Genomic DNA, 25,229 nt, shown 5'->3' on the forward strand with positions numbered 1-25,229 from the left:
TGTGTGTGTGTGTGTGTGTGTGAGTGTATGTGTGTGTGTGTGCGGCCTTACTTTGGGCGTGGGGCAGGAGGCGGTGGAGAGGCGCGAGGTGGCCTGGGCGCGGGGCGACTCAGAGGGCGTGGTGCTCAGAGAGCCTGTGTCTCTGGGGAGGACCTGGACACCTCTGGAGATGATGGAATCTGGGATCTACCCCCACCCCCCCCCCCACCCCACACACACACACACACAGAAAGACAGACACACACACACACACACTCTCAGAAAATAGCCCACTATGACACTGACTGTAGAATAACATGCTACATGTCGGGCCTTTAAAGGGACAATCTGCGACTGACTGCTTTGTTACTGTTTCAACTGCAGATGGCCCTTTAACTTTGACTGTATGGACTATAGCACAGCATCTTGTGCCTTATGTAGACAGTGTATATTTGACCGGCAGAATGAATGGCGACGGACTGTGGTAACAAACCTTAACCCTAACCTAACACTCCTTTCTAAACCAAAACTTAATTCATTTCGAACCCTATGGCTAAACAAAAAATAATAATTATGGCTGTGGAATATACACTTCCTTAATTATACCACACCCTAATCTAAACAGACAACACCCTTTCTAAACAGACCACACCCTTTCTAAACAGACCACACCCTTTCTAAACAGACCATATGAGACAGATCCTATAGTTATCTTAATCAAGAACTACTGACGCACTTCTAAATGTGATGCTAGTACAGTAATGAATGAATAATGAATGAACCTGGGCAATATGGATGGTATGATATGATTTCTAGGATGACATGGGGATAGATTATAGATCACAGAGATAAATCATGATTAATCTATACGTAATAGATACAGGGCCAGTTTCCCGGACACAGATTAAGCATAGTCATGGACAATCTCCATTGAAAGTGCTTTTTAGTTCCGTACCAGGCTAAATCTGTGTCTGGGAAACTGGCCAATGGAGTGTATGGCATGGAGTCTTACCAATGAATGTCCATGATTGGACAATGACAAAAAAATGGCGGGATGGAGACGGAACTGGACCACACACCTTTTACCATGACAACAGAGCCACAGAGGTATAGGTCCACTCTGAAGTTGGACAGGACAATGGAAATGGACAACAGTCACTTCAATGGATAATGAATGACACACACACACACACACACACACACACACACACACACAAATGTCCATCTGAAGAAAAAAATAATTTGACAGACAGACATGGAGTTGTTACAAGCATACAGAATAATAATGAGAATGGTGATTGTTTGAAATATGGCATGGCGGGTTGTGTACTATGAAATATGTAGATACACTATATATACACAAATGTATGTGGACACCCCTTCAAATGAGTAGATTCGTCTATTTCAGCCACACCCGTTGCTGATAGGTTTATAAAATTGAGCACACAGCCATGCAATCTCCATAGACAAACATTGGCAGTAGAATGGCTTTAATGAATAGCTCAGTGACTTTAAACGTGGCACCGTCATAGGATGCCACCTTTCCAACAAGTCAATTTCTGCCCTGCTAGAGCTGCCCCGGTCAACTGTAAGTGCTGTTATTGTGAAGTGGAAACGTCTAGGAGCAACAACGGCTCAGCTGCGAAGTGGTAGGCCACACAGCTCACAGAACGGGACCGCCGAGTACTGAAGCACATAGCGAATAAAAATCGTCTGTCCTTGGTTGCAACACTCACTGCTGAGTTCCAAACTGCCTCTGGAAGCAACGTCAGCACAATAACTGTTCGTCAGGAGCTTCATGAAATGGGTTTCCATGGCCGAGCAGCCGCACACAATCCTATGATCACCATGAGCAATGCCAAGCGTCGGCTGGAGTGGTGTAAAGCTCGTCGCCATTGGACTTTGGAGCAGTGGAAACGCATTCTCTGGAGTGATGAATCACGCTTCACCATCTGGCAGTCTGACAGCCAAATCTGGGTTTGGCGGATGCCAGGAGAACGCTACCTGCCCCAATGCATAGTGCCAACTGTAAAGTTTGGTGGAGGAGGAATAATGGTCTGGGGCTGTTTTCCATGGTTCAGGCCTCTTACTTCCAGTGAAGGGAAATCTTAACACTACAGCATACAATGACATTCTAGACGATTATGTGCTTCCAACTTTGTGGCAACAGTTTGGGGAAGGCCCTTTCCTGTTACAGCCCCCGACAATGCCCCCGTGCACAAAGCGAGGTCCATACAGAAATGGTTTGTCGAGATCGGTGTGGAAGAACTTGACTGGCCTGCACAGAGCCCTGACCTCAACCCCATCAAACCCCTTTGGGATTAATTGGATTGCCGACTGCGAGCCAGGCCTAATCGCCCGACCTCACTAATGCTCTTGTGGCTGAATGGAAGCAAGTCCCCGCAGCAATCTTCCGACACTAACTCCATATTAATGCCCATGATTTTGGAATGAGATGTTCAACGAGCAGGTGTCCACATATTTTTGGTCATGTAGTGTACATCCGTCCCAATTGTCCACTTTCTTTCCACTGTGTGCACTTGCATACTTTGAGTCATGGATTTATGATTGAAACTCCCTCTAGCCAATGCTTAGACCAATCCAATGCTTTGAAATCAAGGAGAAGAATAGTGGAAGTGCACACTATGGGAGAAGAGAGGAGAAAAGTGGAAAATGGGAACATAGAAATTGCACCACCCTTAAAGTTTAGATCCCAGTCCTGTCAGAAAAAGCTTCCCGCTTCGTTCCCTTACCTCCCCATTGGTTACCTTAGCGGCGATGGAGGCAGCGGTGATGTGCGAGGACGAGGAGTCCTCGGTGGACGCCACACCACTGTCCTTCTTCTCATCGTCCTCCTCCTCACACTGCACGCCCTTGTCCTCCGTCTGCCGCCGCGGCGAGCTGTTGGGGGGCGGCGAGAGGGGCGGCGGGGGCGAGGGCAGGTCCTCTAGCTCATCCACCGCCTCCTTCACCTTAACCACGGCGTCCCGGAGCAGGTCGATGGCGTGGGGCAGCGCGGGCAGGATGAATTGGAAACACTCCTGTTAGAGGAGGTTAGAGGTCAGCATGAGAGGGTGAGTTAGGAGTTAATACAGCAGGTTGATGGCGTGGGGCAGCGTGGGCAGGATGAACTGAAAACACTACTATTGGAGGAGAGGGGTTAGAGGTTAGAGGTCAGGAAGAGAGGGAGGGGTTAATACAGCAGGTCGATTGTAAGGTGTAAGGAGGAACAAGATGAACTGGAAATACTCCTATTGGAGGAGGTTAGTCAGAGGTCAGGTCAGGAAGAGACAGAGTGTTAGGGGTTAATACAGCAGGTTGATGGCGTGGGGCAGGGCGGGCAGGATAAACTGGAAAAACTCCTAATGGAGGAGAGGGGAGGGTCAGAGGTCAGAGGTCGGGAAGATAGAGGGAGAGTTAGGTGGTATTACAGCAGGTCGATGAAATGATAGTAGGGTAACAATCTCAGTTCCATCCTGCATATGGCCTTAGACTGTAAGCCAGTGGAATTCAATGCCGGGGTCACAACCCCTTGGGGGGTGACCTGTAAGGTCATTGCCTGTAAGGTCATCTTGGCTCTTGTTCATAGAGAGCTAGCAAGCTAACGTTGTGGTTTCAATTCCCACAGGGACCACATGCACATATTAAATATGTGTGGATAAAAGCGTCTGCTAAGTGGTAGTAGTATCATACGTACTCACCCCCTTGGATCTTTAAAACATTTGTTGCGTTACAAAGTGGGATTGAAATAAATGTAATTGCAATTTTTTTGGTCATTGAGCAACACAAAATACTCCATAATGTCAAAGTGAAAAGAAAATTCTAAATAACTCTAATTTACTGTAGTCGTTGCATAAGTATTCACCCCCTTTGCTTATGCAAGCCTTGGCTTAACAAAACACATAATAAGTTACATGGACTCACTCTGTGTGAAATAATAGGGGTTGACATAATTTTTTTATGACAGAGTGAAAATAAGAATACAAATATACAGAACAAAAATATTCCAAAACATGCATCGTGTTTGTAACAAGGCACTAAAGTAATACTGCTAAAAAAAACATGGCAAAGGAATACACTTTTTGGCTAAATGCAAAGCCTTATGTTTGGGGCAAATCCAACACAACACATCACTTAGTAACTGCCTCCTTATTTTCAAGCATGGTAGTGGCTGCATCATGGTATGGGTATGCTTGACATCGGCAAAGACTCAACTCAAATCAAATCAAAGTTTATAACAGATTTGCAGATGTTATGGGAGGTGCAGCAAAATACTTGTATTTCTAGCTCTAACAGTGTAGTAATACCTAGAAATATAAAACAATACAGACATTATCCAAAAAGATTAGGGACTTTTTAAGGATAAAAAAGAAATGTGATGGAGCCAAGCACAGGCAAAATCCTAGAGGAAAACCTGCTTCAGTCTGCTTTACACCAGACACTGGGAGAGGAATTCACCTTTCAGCAGGACAATAACCTGCAACACAAGGTTAAAACTACACTGGATTTGCTTACCAAGAAGACAGTGAATGTTCCTGACAGGCCAAGTTACTGTTTTGTGCAAAGCTCTTATAGACTTACCCAAGAAGACTCACAGCTGTAATCACTGCCCAAGGTGTTTCTAACATACACTACCGGTCAAAAGTTTTTGTAAGGGCTATTTTACCAAGAAGGAGAGTGATGGAGTGCTGCATCAGATGACCTGGCCTCCACAATCACCCGACCTCAACCAAATCGAGATGGTTTGGGATAAGTCGGACCGCAGAGTGAAGGAAAAGCAGCCAACAAGTGCTCAGCATATGTGGGAACTCCTTCAAGACTGTTGGAAAAGCATTCCAGGTGAAGCTGGTTGAGAGAATGCCAAGAGTGTGCAAAGCTGTCATCAAGGCGAAGGGTGGCTATTTGAAGAATCTCAAATATAAAATATATTTTGATTTGTTTAACACATTGTTGGTTACTACATGATTCCATATGTGTTATTTCATAGTTTTGATTTCTTCACTATTATTCTCCAATGTAGAAAATAGTATAAATAAAGAAAAACCCTTGAATGAGTAGGTGTTATAAAACTTTTGACCGGTAGTGTATATCTAATCAATGTATATCAGTGTAAAAAATTTTCATTAATCTTAATTTTAAAAAATGCAATTACATTACAGAGTATTTTGTGTAGATCGTTGACAAAAAAAAAAAATATTAATCCAATTTAATCCCACTTTGTAACACAATGAAATGTGAAGAAATCCAAGGTGGGTGAATGCTTATGATACCCACAGTACAGTCGTGGTCAAAAGTTTTGAGAATGACACAAATATATTTTCACAAAGTCTGCTGCCTCAGTTTTGATGATGGCAATTTGCATATACTCCAGAAAGTTATGAAGAGTGATTAGATTAATTGCAATTAATGCAAAGTCCCTCTTTGCCATGAAAATGAACTTAATCCCCCCAAAACATTTCCACTGCATTTCAGCCCTGCCACAAAAGGACCAGACCGGCTGACATCATGTCAGTGATTCTCTTGTTAACACAGGTGAGAGTGTTGACGAGGACAAGGCTGGATATCACTCTGTCATGCTGATTGAGTTAGAATAACAGACTGGAAGCTTTAAAAGGAAGGTGGTGCTTGAAATCATTGTTTTTCCTCTGTTAACCATGGTTACCTGCAAGGAAACACGTGCTGTCATCATTGCTTTGCACAAAAAGGGCTTCACAGGCAAGGATATTGCCGCTAGTAAGATTGCACCTAAATCAACCATTTATCGGATAATCAAGAACGTCAAGGAGAGAGGTTCAATTGTTGTGAAGAAGGCTTCAGGGCGCCCAAGAAAGTCCAGCAAGCGCCAGGACCGTCTCCTAAAGTTGATTCAGCTGCGGGATCGGGGCACCACCAGTGCAGAGCTTGCTCAGGAATGGCAGCAGGCAGGTGTGAGTGCATCTGCACGCACAGTGAGGCGAAGACTTTTGGAGGATGGCCTGGTGTCAAGAAGGGCAGCAAAGAAGCCACTTCTCTCCAGGAAAAACATCAGGGACATACTGATATTCTGCAAAAGGTACAGGGATTGGAATACTGAGGACTGGGGTAAAGTCATTTTCTCTGATTAATCCCCTTTCTGATTGTTTGGGGCATCCGGAAAACACCTTATCCGGAGAAGATAAGGTGAGTGCTACCATCAGTCCTGTGTCATGCCAACAGTAAAGCATCCTGAGACCATTCATGTGTGGGGTTGCTTCTCAGCCAAGGGAGTGGGCTCACTTCTCTCCAAACTTTGACAAACTCCAAGCATTGATTATGCAAGAATGGGCTGCCATCAGTCAGGATGTGGCCCAGAAGTTAATTGACAGCATGCCAGGGCGGATTGCAGAGGTCTTGAAAAATAAGGGTCAATACTGCAAATATTGACTCTTTGCATAAACTTAATGTAATTGTCAATAAAAGCCTTTGACACTTATGGAATGCTTGTAATTATACTTCAGTATACCATAGTAACATCTGACAAAAATATCTAAAAACAATGAAGCAGCAAACTTTGTGAAGACCAATACTTGTGTCATTCTCAAAACTTTACAGTACGGTAGATCAACTGGTGACCACTAACTAAGATGGGCCTGTAGGCTTCTTGCCTATACAGACCCAAACCCAGACCAGACCCAGACCCAGACCCAGACCAGACCCAGACTAGACCCAGAACAGACCAGACCCAAAACAGACCCAGAACAGACCCAGACCAGGCCAGACCCAGACCAGACCCAGACCAGGCCAGACCCAGACCCAGGCCAGATCCAGACTAGACCCAGACCAGGCCAGACCCAGACCAGACCCAGACCAGGCCAGACCCAGACCCAGGCCAGATCCAGACTAGACCCAGACCAGACCCAGACTAGACCCAGACCCAGACCCAGACCCAGACCCAGACCCAGACCAGACCCAGACTAGACCCAGAACAGACCCAAAACAGACCCAGAACAGACCCAGACCAGGCCAGACCCAGACCAAACCCAGACCAGGCCAGACCCAGACCAAGGCCAGATCCAGACCAGACCCACACCCAGACCGGGCCAGACCCAGAGTTTTAACGCAGCTAAACGCTCCCTTCTTACTCACTAGACCCAGACTCAGACCCAGACCAGACCCAGACCCAGACCAGACCCAGAACAGACCCAGACCACACCCAGACCCAGACCAGGCCAGACCCAGACCCAGACCAGACCCAGCGTTCTAACGCAGCTAAACGCTCCCTTCTTACTCAGTCCAGAGTCAAGGGCTATTCTGTGAAATTATTGATCTTCCTGTGTATTTTAAGCATCACAATAATACATCATTAATAAAGTCATTTTCTATACCAGGCTATAATAATAATATGCCATTTAGCAGACGCTTTTATCCAAAGCGACTTACAGTAATGCGTGCATACATTTTTATTTTTTTTATTTTTTGTGTATGGGTGGTCCCGGGGATCGAACCCACTACCTTGGCGTTACAAGCGCCGTGCTCTACCAGCTGAGCTACAGAGGACCACCAGCTGAGCTACAGAGGACCACCAAGCTACAAACAGCTTCCACACTTATAGGTGATGCTCTTTATGCTATTCATTAATGCACATGACATATTTCTACCTGGATTACAGTAACAGTAGTAACCTTGATTTAACTGTATCAAAACCCCGTTGTTAGGGTGTTATGTGGGGCAGAAAGGCATGGGGTCGGGGGGATGCACACACATAATAACCAATGATGTGAAAGCGTACTCCCTGTGCATGAAAAATACTGGACACACACACAAACACACACAGAGCACTACCCCCCACCCACACACACACACACACACACACACACACGAGATGAAAGATATTGAATGGATCACCCATACGGTGCAGAACCAAAAGCCCAGCAGCGCTTATTATGTTAGACCAGAGGTACAACTCTCTCTGCTCCTCTACTGCACGCGTTACACTGTTTCACTGTTTCCACCCCTCAGACCCGTTTCACTGTTTACACCCCCTCAGGCCACTGTTTCACTGTTTACACCCCCTCAGGCCACTGTTTCACTGTTTACACCCCCTCAGACCTGTTTCACTGTTTCCACCCCTCAGACCTGTTTCACTGTTTACACCCCCTCAGAACCCTGTGTCACTGTTTACACCCCCTCAGGCCACTGTTTCACTGTTTACACCCCCTCAGACCTGTTTCACTGTTTCCACCCCTCAGACCTGTTTCACTGTTTACACCCCCTCAGAACCCTGTGTCACTGTTAACACCCCCTCAGACCCCCGTTTCACTGTTTACATCCCCTCAGACCTGTTTCACTGTTTCCACCCCCTCAGACCTGTTTCACTGTTTCCACCCCCTCAGACCCGTTTCACTGTTTACACCCCCTCAGACCCGTTTCACTTTTTACACCCCCTCAGACCCCTGTGTCAATGTTTACACCCCCTCAGACCCCTGTGTCAATGTTTACACCCCCCCCCCCCCCACCCCCCACCGTGTGTGTGTATGACATGTGCCTATAGACATTTTACCACTTGCACACCAACAGAATGTAGTGTGTAAGGAGTTTTTCTGGTTGAGTCCTGGAGGAGGATAGTACTCTTATTAAGGGTGTCAGAAACGCTCAAGAGAAGAATCCCTGGAAAAAAAACAGGCAGGCAATGGGTGGCATACAGTGGGGAGAACAAGTATTTGATACACTGCCGATTTTGCAGGTTTTCCTACTTACAAAGCATGTAGAGGTCTGTAATTTCATTGTATGATTTTTAAGTAATTAATTTGCATTTTATTGCATGACATAAGTATTTGATACATCAGAAAAGCAGAACTTAATATTTGGTACAGAAACCTTTGTTTGCAATTACAGAGATCATACGTTTCCTGTAGGTCTTGACCAGGTTTGCACACACTGCAGCAGGGATTTTGGCCCACTCCTCCATACAGACCTTCTCCAGATCCTTCAGGTTTCGGGGCTGTCACTGGGCAATAAGGACTTTCAGCTCCCTCCAAAGATTTTCTATTGGGTTCAGGTCTGGAGACTGGCTAGGCCACTCCAGGACCTTGAGATGCTTCTTACTCCTTAGTTGCCCTGGCTGTATGTTTCGGGTCATTGTCATGCTGGAAGACCCAGCCACGACCCATCTTCAATGCTCTTACTGAGGGAAGGAGGTTGTTGGCCAAGATCTCGCGATACATGGCCCCATCCATCCTCCCCTCAATACGGTGCAGTCGTCCTGTCCCCTTTGCAGAAAAGTATCCCCAAAGAATGATGTTTCTACCTCCATGCTTCACGGTTGGGATGGTGTTCTTGGGGTTGTACTCATCCTTCTTCTTCCTCCAAACACGGCGAGTGGAGTTTAGACCAAAAAGCTCTATTTTGGTCTCATCAGACCACATGACCTTCTCCCATTCCTCCTCTGGATCATCCAGATGGTCATTGGCAAACTTCAGACGGGCCTGGACATGCTCTGGCTTGAGCAGGGGGACCTTGCGTGCGCTGCAGGATTTTAATCCATGACAGCGTAGTGTGTTACTAATGGTTTTCTTTCAGACTGTGGTCCCAGCTCTCTTCAGGTCATTGACCAGGTCCTGCCGTGTAGTTCTGGGCTGATCCCTCACCTTCCTCATGATCATTGATGCCCCAGGTGAGATGAGATCTTGCATGGAGCCCCAGACCGAGGGTGATTAACCGTCATCTTGAACTTCTTCCATTTTCTAATAATTGCGCCAACAGTTGTTGCCTTCTCACCAAGCTGCTTGCCTATTGTCCTGTAGCCCATCCCAGCCTTGTGCAGGTCTACAATTTTATCCCTGATGTCCTTACAGAGCTCTCTGGTCTTGGCCATTGTGGAGAGGTTGGAGTCTGTTTGATTGAGTGTGTGGACAGGTGTCTTTTATACAGGTAACGAGTTCAAACAGGTGCAGTTAATACAGGTAATGAGTGGAGAACAGGAGGGCTTCTTAAAGAAAAACTAACAGGTCTGTGAGAGCCGGAATTCTTACTGGTTGGTAGGTGATCAAATACTTATGTCATGCAATAAAATGCAAATTAATTACTTAAAATTATACAATGTGATTTTCTGGATTTGTGTTTTAGATTCCGTCTCTAACAGTTGAATTGTACCTATGATAAAAATTACAGACCTCTACATGCTTTGTAAGTAGGAAAACCTGCAAAATCGGCAGTGTATCAAATACTTGTTCTCCCCACTGTACATGAAGAATAAATGGCAGGAGGGAATTGGCTTTGGAAAAAGAGGAGTAGGGGAGAGATAGAGAGACAAACCAGTAAAAAGTAAGAGAGAACAGAGATAGACACAGACATAGATAGAGACAGAAAGCTACAACTATGACAACATAACCAACAAAAACGGGTCACAACTCCTGCAGCTCTGTCGCACGCTGGGCATGTACATAGTCAATGGTAGAATTCAAGGGGACTCCTACGGTAGGTACACCTATAGCTCATCTCTTGGCAGTAGTACTGTAGACTACTTTATCATAGACCTCAATCCAGAGTCTCTCAGAGCATTCACAGTCAGCCCACTGACACCCCTATCAGATCACAACAAAATCACAGTCTACTTGAACAGAGCAATACTCAATCACGAGGCCTCAAAGCCAAAGGAACTGAATAATATTAAGAAATACTATAGATGGAAGGAAAGTAGTGTGGAAATCTACCAAAAAACTATTCGGCAACAACAAATTCAATCCCTTTTAAACAACTTCCTGGACAAAATGTTTCACTGTAATAGTGAAGGTGTAAACTTGGCGTAGAAAATCTAAACAGTATATTTGACCTCTCTGCTTCCCTTCCAAATCTAAAAATGTCAAACAGACAACTTAAGAAAATTAGCAACAATGACAAATTGTTTGATGAAGAATGCAAAAACCTAAGAAAGAAATTGAGAAACCTATCCAATCAAAAACATAGAGACCCAGAAAACCTGAGCCTATGCCTTCACTATGGTGAATCACTAAAACAATACAGAAATACACTACAGAAAAAGAAGGAACAGCATGTCAGAAATCATCTCAATGTAAATGAAGAATCCATAGAATCTAACCACTTCTGGGAAAGTTGAAAAACACTAAACAAACAACAACATGAAGGGTTATTTATCCAAAACGGAGATGTATGGATAAACAACGTCAAAATAATTTTTGGCCCTATAACAAAGAACAAACAGCAAAAACATATACATGATCAAACACACATCTTAGAATCAACTATTAAAGACTACCAGAATCCACTGGATTCTCCAATTACATTGAATGGACTATAGGACAAAATACAACCCTCCAACCCAAAAAGGCCTGTGGTATTGATGGTATTCTAAATGAAATGATAAAATATACACACCACAAATTCCAATTGGCAAAACTTAAACTCTTTAACATCAATACCACCATCATCCTTAGCTCTGGCATCTTCCCCAATATTTGGAACCAAGAACTGATCACCCCAATCCACAAAAGTGGAGACAAATTTGAGCACAATAACTACCATGGGATATGCGTCAACAGCAACCTTGGGAAAATACTCTGCATCATCATTAACAGCAGACTCGTACATTTCCTCAGTGAAAACAAAGTACTGAGCAAATGTCAAATTGGCTTTTTACCAAATTACCCTATGACAGACCATGTATTCACCCTGACAAAAAACAAAAACAAAACAAAGGCAAAGTCTTCTCATGCTTTGATGAGTTCAAAAAAGCTTTTCACTCAATTTGGCATAAGGGTCTGCTATACAAATTGATGGAAAGTGGTGTTGGGGGAAAAACATACAACATTATAAAAATCCATATACACGAACAACAAGTGTGTGGTTAAAATTGGCAAAAAAAAAAAAATTGTTCCACAGGGCCGTGGAGTGAGACAGGTAAGCAGCTTAAGCCCCACCCTCTTCAACATTTATATCAACAAATTGACGAGGGCACTAGAACAGTCTACAGCACCCGGCCTCACCCTACTATAATCTGAAGTCAAATGTCTACTATTTGCTGATCATCTGGTGCTTCTGTCCGCAACCAAGGAGGGCCTACAGCAGCACCTAGATCTTCTGCACGGATTCTGTCAGACCTGGGCCCTGACAGTAAATCTCAGTAAGTTAAAAAATAATGGTGTTCCAAAAAAGGTCCAATTGCCAGGACCACAAATACAAATTCCATCTAGACACCGTTGCCCTAGAGCACACACAAAACTATACCTCGGCCTACACATCAGCGCCACAGTTAACTTCCACAAAGCTGTGAACGATCTGAGAGACAAGGCAAGAAGGGCCTTCTATGCCGTAAAAAGGAACATAAAATTCAACATACCAATTAGTATCTGGCTAAAAGTACTTGAATCAGTTATAGAATATATTGCCCTTTATGGTTGTGAGGTCTGGGGTCCGCTCACCAACCAAGAATTCACAAAATTGGACAAACACCAAATTGAGACTTCATGCAGAATTCTGCAAAAATATCCCCAGAGTACAACGTAAAACACCAAATAATAAATGCAGAGCAAAATTAGGCCAATACCCGCTAATGATCAAAATCCAAAAAAGAGCCGTTAAATTCTACAACCACCTAAAAGGAAGCGATTCCGAAACCTTCCATAACAATGCCATCACCTACAGAGAGATGAACCTGGAGAACAGTCCCCTAAGCAAGCTGGTCCTGGGGCTCTGTTCTCAAACCCAAACAGACCCCTCAGAGCCCCAGGACAGCAACACAATTAGACCCAACCAAATCATGAGAAAACAAAAAGATAATTACTTGACACTTTGGAAAGAATTAACAAAAACACTGCACAAACTAGAATGCTATTTGGCCCTAAACAGAGAGTACACAGTGGCAGAATACCTGACCACTGTGACTGACCCAAACTTAAGGAAAGATTTGACTATGTACAGAATCAGTGAGCATAGCCTTGCTATTGAGAAAGGCCGCCGTAGGCAGACCTGGCTTTCAAGAGAAGACAGGCTATGTGCACACTGCCACAAAATGAGGTGGAAACTGAGCTGCACTTTCTAACTTCCTGCCTAATGTATGACCATATTAGAGACACATATTTTCCTCTGATTACACAGACCCACAAAGAATTCAAAAACAAATCCAATTTTGATCAACTCCCATATCTATTGGGTGAAATACCACAGTGTGCCATCACAACAGCACGATTTGTGACCTGTTGCCACAAGAAAAGGGCAACCAGTGAAGAACAAACACCATTGTAAATACAACCCATTTTTATGTTTATATATTTCCCCTTTTGTACTTTAACTATTTGCACATTGTTACAACACTGTATATATACATAATATGACATTTGACATGTCTTTATTCTTTATTCTTTTGGAACTTTTGTGAGTGTAATGTTTACTGTACATTTTATATTTCACTATTGTTTATTATCTATTTCACTTGCTTTGGCAATGTAAACATATGTTTCCCATGCCAATAAAGCCCCTTGAATTGAATTGAACTCAGTGAGAGAGCGAGAGAGAGAGAGAGAGAGAGAGAGAGAGAGAGAGAGAGAGAGAGAGAGAGAGAGAGAGAGAGAGAGAGAGAGAGAGAGAGAGAGAGAGAGAGAGAGAGAGAGAGAGAGAGAGAGAGAGAGAGAGAGAGAGAGAGAAAGAGAGAGAGAGAGAAAGAGAGAGAGAGAGAGAGAGAAAGAGAGAGAGAGAGTGGGAGAATGAGAGAAAGAGAAAGAGGGAGAGATAGAAAGAGAAATAAAAAATAAAGAGAAGTGAAAGAAATGAAGCTAGAGAACAACAGGATGACTAGAGACAGGATGACTAGAGACAGTACGACTGGAGACAGGACGACAGGAGACAGGACGACAGGAGACAGGACAACAGGAGACAGGACGACAGGAGACAGGAGACAGGACGACAGGACGTCTGGAGAAAGGACGTCTGGAGAAAGGACGTCTGGAGAAAGGATGTCTGGAAACAGGACGACTGCATACCCTGGCTCTGTCCTCAGCCCTGGCTCTGTCCTCAGCCCTGGCTCTGTCCTCAGCCCTGGCTCTGTCCTCAGCCCTGGCTCTGTCCTCAGCCCTGGCTCTGTCCTCAGCCCTGGCTCTGTCCTCAGCTCTGGCTCTGTCCCCAGCCCTGGCTCTGTCCCCAGCCCTGGCTCTGTCCTCAGAGACAGATGGTAGAGCAGTCTAGCGGTACATGTACACGCCGCCACGCACTCCCATGCAAGCACACAAAGTGACCTGCTCATGGTGTGCATTGTGACCTGGTGTGCAAAGTGACCTGCTCATGGTGTGCATTGTGTGTGTGCTGTATTCAGGTACAATCTCAGTGCACATTTTCCCAAGAGTTAAAATACCCTTATTACTATAACTACTCAGTCACATTGACACTGATCTAAGTAAATGTGAGAAAGCGTTAGAGTAGGAGTGCTGATCTACCCTTAAAAAAATATGAAATAAAATGGGGACACCTGATCCTACTCCTACTCCGAGCTGCTTTGTGAATATGGGCCCTGAAACACTGATACGAGTACAGGTATAATGATACAGTCTAACCCACCACCTTTTCATCAGGATTGTTCTAACTAAAACAATACAACTGCATAATACTATATATTTTTTCTAGAGCAAGTCTTTAAATAGTTTTGTGCTTGAAGGATTTTTTTGTTAGATTCAATTTGATAATGTTCACCTGCTCATTAGTTAGCTAGCTAGCTAACGTTAGCTTGCTAAGTGAGAAAGGCAGTCACACACATCACATGAAACGAACGGGGTGGTAAGTGAAGCACAATGCACACAACACTAAATGCTTTACCAAGCTAGCTACCTAGCAAGATGATGAAGAAATCATTTACTTCACTCTCAATTAACACATACTGCCAGTGCCAGTTAGCTTGGTTATGACACCATTTAGCACAACATAGCTAGCTACTCCACCAACTCTTGACAGCTTCATTCAAAAAACAAATCCATTGTGATTTAATTATAATGTTGCGGCCATTATCTAGTTGTGGCCATCTGGTTAGTACTACAAACATTAGTGCAGCTCTCTAGTTAGCTTACATTAGCTACAGCAGGCACAAGTCAAACAAGCTACTGCCACCTTGTGGCCTGGAGTGCAAATCGGAGGTAAAACTGTTCTATGTGAACAATACAAAAGTTAACTGCAGAGGTGCTAAGTACCAGTCAGATTTCTCATTGTGTCTGACCCTTTAAAGTGGTCCTGTTTAACAGGTGGTAACGTTACCTGTGAACCCTTCTTGCTCCCTGGTAAATTGATGATAAGCGTCTTGCCGCGGATGCCACACACAGGTCTGCACACACACAAGAGAAAAGAGTGTGTATTAGAGTTTCACAGTATGACAAGTGTGTGTGCATTAATGAGAGTGTGTACGCAGTATACATTCATGTGTGTGTGTGTGTGTATCTGTATGAGTGTGTTAGTACAGTATGCATGTTAGTGTGTGTGTGTGTGTGCGTGTTCATTATGCATGTTTTTGTGTGTGTGTATGTGTGTGTCATAGACATAAAACCAGGAAATAGTGATAGTGCCGACGTCATCCACGTATTCCAATGGAAAACTCCTGAATGGCGCATGAAGCCAGAAGTATTTGAATTTGAAGTGCATCATATTGCTAAATGGGGCTGAATGGCACCCAAAAAAATTGCTAACAATCATGGTGAAAGTGGCCGTAACTAGCAAAGGCTCATGGTCGATGTAGTCATTTTCATCCTATCTGAGAAAGTCAACCTTAAAGACTATGGCAGGAAGGCGGGAGCCCCCTCGTAGCCTGCGGGCCCGTGATTGGTCTGTGTCAGCACGTGGTCCTGTGTGACGACAAATGTAGTAGTCAGAATGGATCACTATTTAACTAAATATCTCGATTTGTAGCGAACTAATCATAATAAAGTAATTTTAGAGCCGTTCTGGCGATCGTAATTTACATAGGCTTTCTAGGGCATTTTTTTGGCACCGCTAGGTTGCTACGCACTAGCCGACCAGCAGAGCTCGTGACTTCACGCTCCAGACCTGACACTGGGGGAGTGGTGTGTGTGTGTGTACTGTACGCATGTAAGTGTGTGTGTGTCTCTCACCTGGAGAGCATGCCTAGTGGTGTGACATTGAGAGAACCCATCAGCATGGCCAGAGACATCCCTGGAGCCTCCCGCTCTATCACCTCTTTAGTGGCCTGACGGAGACAGAGAGAGACAGAGAGAAACAGAGAGCAAGAGAGACATAGAGACAGACAGAGAGACAGAGAGACAGAGAGAAAGATTAACAGAGACCGCGAGAGAGAGAGAGAGAGAGAGAGAGAGAGAGAGAGAGAGAGAGAGAGAGAGAGAGAGAGAGAGAGAGAGAGAGGGGGAGAGGGGAGAGAGGGGGAGAGGGGAGAGAGATGGAGAGAGAAAGTATGATCATCCACAATACAATCACATTGCTTTCCACACTGGAAGACAGAGAGATGAGAAGTACTGTATCATGGCATGGTGTCACACTACAGATGTAGGATCTTAATTTGATCACTATTTTGTTGCTGAGTATTTTCCTTCACAGCGGAAAACGCAATCTTGTAGTGTATTTTACTTCTAAAGTTTGTAATTACTTCTAAAGTTTGTAATTTCCAGTTTGACATTTCAGACTTAATTTGCCCTAACTAAAAATGTATCAACCCTTACAAAAATGTCCATTAATTATAATCTACAAAATAATTCACTTATTCTGTTGCTGAAGGATTATTTTCCTGGTGTAGCAAACTGGCTCAAATTAAGATCCTACATCTGTAGAGGCCTGAAGAACACAAAGCATTCTGGGTCAAATCACTCACCATTGGCACTAACCACTCTTAGAAAAAAAGGTGCTATCTTGAACCTAAAAGGGTTCTTCGGCTGTCCCCATAGGAGAACCCTTTGAAGAACCCTTTTTGGTTCCAGGTAGAACCCTTTTGGGTTCCATGTAGAACCCTTTCCACAGAGAGTTCTACATGGAACTCAAAAGGGTCCTACTTGGAACCAAACATGGTTCTACCTGGAACCAAAAAGGGTTCTCCTATGGGGACAACAAAACAACTCTTTTAGAACCCTTTATTCTAAGAGTGTATTGAATGCCACTCAAATACCTCAATGAGTGTGTGTGTGTGTGTTTGTGAGAGGAATTGTTTGTTTGCATGTAAGTGTGTATCAGTTTCCATGGTTGTGTGTGTGCCTGTATGTATGTTTGATGCCACAGATACCCCACTCGACTGACTGCGTTCCTGTAGTCTCCCTCCCTCCCTCCCTCCCACTGTGTGTTCTGTGCCTTAGGGTTGAGTGACACTTCAAACAGCCCATTGGTGAGAGAGAAGAGAAGAGAAGAGAAGAGAAGAGAAGAGAAGAGAAGAGAAGAGAAGAGAAGAGAAGAGAAGAGAAGAGAAGAGAAGAGAAGAGAAGAGAAGAGAAGAGAAGAGAAGAGAAAGAGAGGAGAAGAGAACTTCAAAGAGTACCAGCCACTGATGAGGACTCAGGAGAGAGGGAGAGGGAGGAATAAGATGAGAGCGAGAGAAGGAGAGTGGGGGAGAATGGGGGAAGGGTAGACAGGGAGGGTGGATGAGAGAGAAGGAGCGTGGGGGAGGATGGGGGAAGGGGAGACAGGGAGGGTGGATGAGAGGGGGGGGGGTAGAGGATGGTGTACGGGGGAGAGAGGGTGAGCAAAGAAGGGGGAGAGATATATTGGGAGAAAGGAAGCGAGGGAAAGAAAGAGGGAGGGGAGAAATGGGGTGGTGAAGGAAAGAGAGAGAGGGAGGGTGAGAAAGGAGGGGAATAGAAGTGTGAGGGAAGCATATCTCAATGGAGGAGGAGATAGAGAGAGAAAGAGAGAGAGGGAGAGAGAGGGAGAGAGAGAAAGATCCCCTGACACGGACAGTGAGTGGGATCATCATCAGAGAAGATGTGTATAAATACATCCTTCATCATTAGACAGGAATCCCCCCCACACACACTGCTATCTTATACCAAATTACTAAGTACTGTATGTTTCTCCAACCCACCCACAAGTGTCCCTGTGGTAATGTATGAAGGGACTCCAGTGGTATTATATAAAGGGACTCCAGTGGTAATGTATAAAGGGACTCCAGTGGTAATGTATAAAGGGCTCCAGTGGTAATGTATAAAGGGACTCCAGTGGTAATGTATAAAGGGACTCCAGTGGTAATGTATGAAGGGACTCCAGTGGTAATGTATAAAGGGACTCCAGTGGTAATGTATAAAGGGACTCCAGTGGTAATGTATAAAGGGACTCCAGTGGTAATGTATAAAGGGACTCCAGTGGTACTTCTCAGAGCCACATGCTCTATCTGCCGGATGTGTGTATGTGTGTGTATGTATGTTAATCATCTATGGAGGCACCTTCATACCCCCCATCTGCAAGTTACAGTTGCATTCGAGACAAGGGGAGCTGGTGCAGATAAGAGACAGTAGACAGATTAAACAAAACCTGTGTCTGGTTAACACAACAGGCTAAAATGTATAGGGCTATAGCAATAAATACAGCCGCCTTGACAGACAGACAGGTGCACCAGAGGAGGCTGGTGGAAGGAATTATAGGAGGGAGGACAGGCTCATTGTAATGGCTGGAATGGCATTAATGGAATGGAGTCAAACATGTGGTTTCCAAATGTTTTATGTGTTTGACTCCGTTCCATTTACTCCATTCCAGCCTTTACAATGAGCCCATCCTCCTATAGCTCTTCCCACCAGCCTCCTCTGAGGTGCACACACACACACCCTTACCTCAGGTGTGACATCGCGAGGAGCGAAGCCTGTCCCCCCGGTTGTCAAGATGAGATTGAGTTCTTTCTCATCACACCAGTCCATCAGTGTCTCCTGATGAGATAGAGACAGACAGACAGACTGAGACACGTGATCTGATAGGCTCCTAAGTATACCTCATAATGTGACATAAGTCTCATTGGCATGGATGGAGATGATGTGATATAAAGAAGGTCACTGCTAAGAGGTCATAGGGGTGATGATTCTAACTAAGAGGGTCATAGGGGTGATGATTCTAACTAAGAGGGTCATAGGGGTGATGATTCTAACTAAGAGGTCATGGGGGTGATGATTCTAACTAAGAGGGTCATAGGGGTGATGATTCTAACTAAGAGGGTCATGGGGGTGATGATTCTAACTAAGAGGTCATGGGGGTGATGATTCTAACTAAGAGGGTCATAGGGGTGATGATTCTAACTAAGAGGTCATAGGGGTGATGATTCTAACTAAGAGGTCATGGGGGTGATGATTCTAACTAAGAGGGTCATAGGGGTGATGATTCTAACTAAGAGGTCAAGGGGGTGATGGTTCTAATTAAGAGGTCATGGGGGTGATGATTCTAACTAAGAGGGTCATGGGGGAGATGATTCTAATTAAGAGATCATAGGGGTGATGATTCTAACTAAGAGGGTCATAGGGGTGATGATTCTAACTAAGAGGTCATGGGGGTGATGATTCTAACTAAGAGGGTCATAGGGGTGATGATTCTAACTAAGAGGGTCATAGGGGTGATGATTCTAACTAAGAGGGTCATGGGGGTGATGATTCTAAATAAGAGGTCATGGGGGTGATGATTTTAACTAAGAGGGTCATGAGGGTGATGATTCTAACTAAGAGGTCATGGGGGTGATGATTCTAATTAAGAGGGTCATAGGGGTGATGATTCTAACTAAGAGGTCATGGGGGTGATGATTCTAACTAAGAGGGTCATAGGGGTGATGATTCTAACTAAGAGGGTCATGAGGGTGATGATTCTAACTAAGAGGTCATGGGGGTGATGATTCTAATTAAGAGGGTCATAGGGGTGATGATTCTAACTAAGAGGTCATGGGGGTGATGATTCTAACTAAGAGGGTCATAGGGGTGATGATTCTAACTAAGAGGTCATGGGGGTGATGATTCTAACTAAGAGGGTCATAGGGGTGATGATTCTAACTAAGAGGGTCATAGGGGTGATGATTCTAACTAAGAGGGTCATGGGGGTGATGATTCTAACTAAGAGGGTCATGGGGGTGATGATTCTAACTAAGAGGTTCATAGGGGTGATGATTCTAACTAAGAGGGTCATAGGGGTGATGATTCTAACTAAGAGGGTCATAGGGGTGATGATTCTAACTAAGAGGGTCATAGGGGTGATGATTCTAACTAAGAGAGTCATAGGGGTGATGATTCTAACTAAGAGGGTCATAGGGGTGATGATTCTAACTAAGAGGGTCATGGGGTGATGATTCTAACTAAGAGGTCATGGGGGTGATGATTCTAACTAAGAGGGTCATGGGGGTGATGATTCTAACTAAGAGGGTCATGGGGGTGATGATTCTAACTAAGAGGTCATGGGGGTGATGATTCTAACTAAGAGGTCATGGGGGTGATGATTCTAACTAAGAGGTTCATAGGGGTGATGATTCTAACTAAGAGGGTCATAGGAGTGATGATTCTAACTAAGAGGTCATAGGGGTGATGATTCTAACTAAGAGGTCATAGGGGTGATGATTCTAACTAAGAGGGTCATAGGGGTGATGATTCTAACTAAGAGGTCATGGGGTGATGATTCTAACTAAGAGGGTCATAGGGGTGATGATTCTAACTAAGAGGTCATGGGGTGATGATTCTAACTAAGAGGGTCATAGGGGTGATGATTCTAACTAAGAGGGTCATAGGGGTGATGATTCTAACTAAGAGGGTCATAGGGGTGATGATTCTAACTAAGAGGGTCATAGGGGTGATGATTCTAACTAAGAGGGTCATAGGGGTGATGATTCTAACTAAGAGGGTCATAGGGGTGATGATTCTAACTAAGAGGATCATAGGAGTGATATTCTTACTAAGAATAATAATTTGTCTCAGAGTAGGAGTACTGATCTAGGATCAGTTTTTCCTTTTAGATTATAATGATTAAGATTATATGGACACGGAGCAACATGATCTTAGATCTGCACTCCTACTATTAGACACTAGACTAATCAAATCAAATTGTATTGGTCGCACACACATATTTAGCAGATGTTATTGCTTGTGTTCCTAGCTCCAGCAGTGCAGTAATATCTAACAATTCAACACGATTCTAACTAAGAGGGTCATAGGGGTGACGATTCTAACTAAGAGGGTCATGGGGTCAAAAAGTACTTGAAATATTTAAAATACTTAAGCCTTGCTTCATTGAGGTTGTCCGGCACAAAGTATTTTATTTTAAATACTATTTGAACCCAGGTCAGTTGACAGACAAACAGGTAGAAATTCGAGGATCATCTTACCTTGATCTCGTCGATTTCATCTGGCACGATCTTATAGGCTGAAATAGAGCCCCCAAGCCTAAGAGAGAGAGATAGAGAGAGAGAAACACAGAACATCAGGACACAGTCCCTCCCAATTCAGATGTGAAACTAGAAACCTAAAGTGTGTTTCTAACTGTACTTCAGTATAGTACTCAGTCTTCAAAACAGTCACTAGGCTCAAGCCTCCAGATACACAACCCAAGAGCTATTTTTCCCAAGCAGGCCTAAGAGGGAGAGAGAGAGCGAGAGAGAGAGAGAGAGAGAGAGAGAGAGAGAGAGAGAGAGAGAGAGAGAGAGAGAGAGAGAGAGAGAGAGAGAGAGAGAGAGAGAGAGGGGGAGAGGGGAGAGAGGGGGAGAGGGGAGAGAGATAGATAGATGGAGAGAGAAAGTATGATCATCCACAATACAAGGGACAGATCAAAATGTACGGGGGGAGGGGTGGTCCAAAATAGGGGAGGGTAGTGTATATTTCCCTGGTTAACATTTGCTCTTCTGCTCATATTTTCCCTATAAAACAATGGCTTTACTTACTTTTGATATTACCTTAAAAAAGTTTAGAAATGTTTGTGAAGGTTTGGTATGGTGTAGCTATAATTAAGCTTTACCTACTGCAGGTCTATGATATGAAGGCAGTGCACCCAGGCGCTCCAACCGACTCCAACAGTTGAACTTCAGGTGAGGCAGACTGTTTCAGGCCTACCAGAGTTACTCCTATAATCTAACAGTATAATGCTTATCTTTATACAAAATATTCTACGAATTACCCTCCTTCTGTACGTCTACAGTATATCTGTATAGCAGTAGTAGCCATCTGACATAAAGAAATCAATGTCGGTGTCGTAGCATGTCACCGGCATATCTCTGTCTCTCTTGGGTTAAGCCTAAGCTTCTCTTCCTTTATATAGGCTATATACACTGTATATATAGTTATTAAAATATATCATACAGTGGACACATAGCCTATAGGCCTTTGCATGCAATGCCCTGATACATTAAGTGCTCAAATCTCTGACAGCTGAACCTTGAGGTGGACAATTATTGTTTTAGGAAAGTAGCCTTAACCCCACCCCAACCCCCCAAAAATAGGCTATAAAGTTTTCACATTGAAACAAAAGGAATAGCGTTTGAGTAAATTGCTATAGGCAGTATTTTTTAAAAATATATATTTTTGTACTTTTACCACTTTTTCTCCCCAATTTCGTGATATCCAATTGGTAGTTACAGTCTTGTCCCATCACTGCAACTCCCCTATGGACTCTCTATGGAGAGGTGAAGGGTTATAGGCTGTTTTTAAGGACATGTAAATGTGGCTCATTTGGCCAATATCTCTCGTTTATTGATGGCGCTGGCTGCACCAGGTTGGATCTGAATACATATGGATGTCCATTACATTTCTCAAACGTCCGGTAAATTAAAATCTCCTGACAGGCTTTCCTCAGGATGGCCCACTAGGGAGAATCTCACAGACAAGGAGAGTCTGCTATTTAGCAGTGTCCATGGCGCTCTCCGGTGGCCAGCTCCGGTATTGCAGCAAAAGGAGAAAGCGTCAGGCTGAAAGTAAAACAGCTCCACACACACAAACACACACACACACACACACACACCACACACACACACACACACACACACACACACACACACACACACGGGAGTGTGAAGGATTTACTCTCAGCGATGAGGTGTGTACGGTGCGTGTGTGTGTGTGTGTGTGTGTGTGTGTGTGTGTGTGTGTGTGTGTGTGTGTGTGTACTGGTGCTTTTTAGACAGTGTGTTTCACCCCGGGAAAGTAAAGGACCTGTCAGGACAAATCACTTCTCCATAGGTTTTTTCCCTCTCCCTCTGTTTCAGTCCAAATGAAAATATGCTGAACACAAATAACAAGGGTTCCTTCCCACCACCCGTTTCCTTGGCAACCCCTTCTATCTGAAGCCTCTGGCTGCCGCATGCATGGCTTATCGTGAGTGTGTGTTTGCTTCGTTGCATTGTTTCGGAATACCGTGTCTCTGCTTTGTCTCTGAAGTGTGTGTGTGTGTGTTGTTGCATACAAGTGTATGTGTGGGTGCTTGTGTTGTTGCGTACTGGTATACAGTATGTGTGTGTGTGTGTACCAGTCTTTGGGGACATGTGTTTTCCAGAGCAGAGTGTGTGTATTGATGCATAGCGGACTTCCTTATAGATGCGCAACAAGATCTCACGGTTTTACCAATTTGACTTCAGATTCTGACGGTTATCAACGTTTCTCCAAACGTCAAATTTTGAAGTTGATCTAAACTTAACATTTCGAAGTTAAGGTTTAAGGTTTTGGACAGGGTTAAAACATAAAGTTCAGGCATTCATTCCGAATGGTTAAGTTAAGGGTTAAGGTTTGGGATAGGGTAAAAAATATACAGTTGAAGTCGGAAGTTTACATACACTTAGGTTGGAGTCATTAAAACTCGTTTTTCAACGACTCCACAAATGTATTGTTAACAAACTATAGTTTTGGCAAGTCGGTTAGGTCATCTACTTTGCATAATTTTTCCAACAACTGTTTACAGACAGATTATTTCACTTTTCACCGTATCACAATTCCAGTGGGTCAGAAGTTTACATACACTAAGTTGACTGTGCCTTTAAACAGCTTGGAAAATTCCAGAAAGTGATGTCATGGCTTTAGAAGCTTCTGATAGGCTAATTGACATCATTTGAGTAAATTGGAGGTGTACCTGTGGATGTATTTCAAGGCCTACCTTCAAACTCAGTGCCTCTTTGCTTGACATCATGGGAAAATCAAAAGATATCAGCTAAGACCTCAGAAAAAAAATTGTAGACCTCCACAAGTCTGGTTCATCCTTGGGAGCAATTTCCAAACACCTGAAGGTACCACATTCATCTGTACAAACAATAGTACGCAAGTATAAACACCATGGGACCATGCAGCCGTCATACCGCTCAGGAAGGAGACGCATTCTGTCTCCTAGAAATGAACATACTTCGGTACGAAAAGTGCAAATCAATCCCAGAACAACAGCAAAGGACCTTGTGAAGATGCTGGAAGAAACAGGTACAAAAGTATCTATATCTACAGTAAAACAAGTCCTATATCGACATTACCTGAAAGGCCGCTCAGCAAGGAAGAAGCCACTGCTCCAAAACCGCCATAAAAAAGCCAAAGAACGTACTTTTGAAGAAATGTCCTCTGGTCTGATGAAACAAAAATAGAACATTTTGGCCATAATGACCATCGTTATGTTTGGAGGAAAAAGGGGTTTACTTGCAAGCCGAAGAACACCATCCCAACCGTGAGGCACGGGGGTGGCAGCATCATGCTGTTGGGGTGCTTTGCTGCAGGAGTGACTGGTGCACTTCCCAAAATAGATGGCATCATGAGGATGGAAAATTATGTGGATATATTGAAGCAACATCTCAAGACATCAGTCAGGAAGTTAAAGCTTGGTCGCAAATGGGTCTTCCAAATGGACAATGACCCCAAGCATACTTCCAAAGTTGCGGCAAAATGGCAAGGTATTGGAGTGGCCATCACAAAGCCCAGACCTCAATCCTATAGAACATTTGTGGGCAGAACTGAAAAAGCGTGTGAGAGCAAGGAGGCCTACAAACCTGACTCAGTTACACCAGCTCTGTCAGGAGGAATGGGCCAGAATTTACCCAACTTATTGTGGGAAGCTTGTGGAAGGCTACCCGAAACGTTTGACCCAAGTTAAACAATTTAAAAGCAATGCTACCAAATACTAATTGAGTGTTTGTAAACTTCTGACCCACTGGGAATGTGATGAAATAAATAAAAGCTGAAATAAATAATTCTCTCTACTATTATTCTGACATTTCACATTCTTAAAATTAAGTGGTGATCCTAACTGACCTAAAACAGGGAATTTTTACTTGGATTAAATGTCAGGAATTGTGAAAAACTGAGTTTAAATGTATTTGGCTAAGGTGTATGTAAACTTCCGACTTCAACTGTAGATATAAAAAGATGAGTGTCTAC

At 43.9% G+C, this 25,229-nt stretch overlaps 1 protein-coding gene across 16 annotated transcripts in view; it reads right to left on the bottom strand.

Moving 5' to 3' along the window:
- Nucleotides 1–25,229, bottom strand: part of LOC121548493 (gephyrin) — a 166,354-nt gene that overhangs the window by 61,691 nt on the left and 79,434 nt on the right. For 12 of the 16 annotated variants that reach the window (XM_041859940.2, XM_041859942.2, XM_041859941.2 and 9 more), the window contains exons 3-8: nt 21,221–21,278; nt 18,708–18,800; nt 16,038–16,132; nt 15,190–15,256; nt 2,733–3,020; nt 52–186 (exon numbers count right to left, since the gene is read on the bottom strand). In XM_041859940.2, coding sequence (XP_041715874.1) covers nt 52–186; nt 2,733–3,020; nt 15,190–15,256; nt 16,038–16,132; nt 18,708–18,800; nt 21,221–21,278 — 736 coding nt within the window. The remainder of the gene's footprint in view (nt 1–51; nt 187–2,732; nt 3,021–15,189; nt 15,257–16,037; nt 16,133–18,707; nt 18,801–21,220; nt 21,279–25,229) is intronic. The other 4 variants (XM_041859935.2, XM_041859946.2, XM_041859947.2 and 1 more) reach the window with 1 other exon arrangement.

The sequence above is a fragment of the Coregonus clupeaformis genome, chromosome 33 (assembly GCF_020615455.1).
Source record: "Coregonus clupeaformis isolate EN_2021a chromosome 33, ASM2061545v1, whole genome shotgun sequence".
Lineage (NCBI taxonomy): Eukaryota > Metazoa > Chordata > Actinopteri > Salmoniformes > Salmonidae > Coregonus > Coregonus clupeaformis.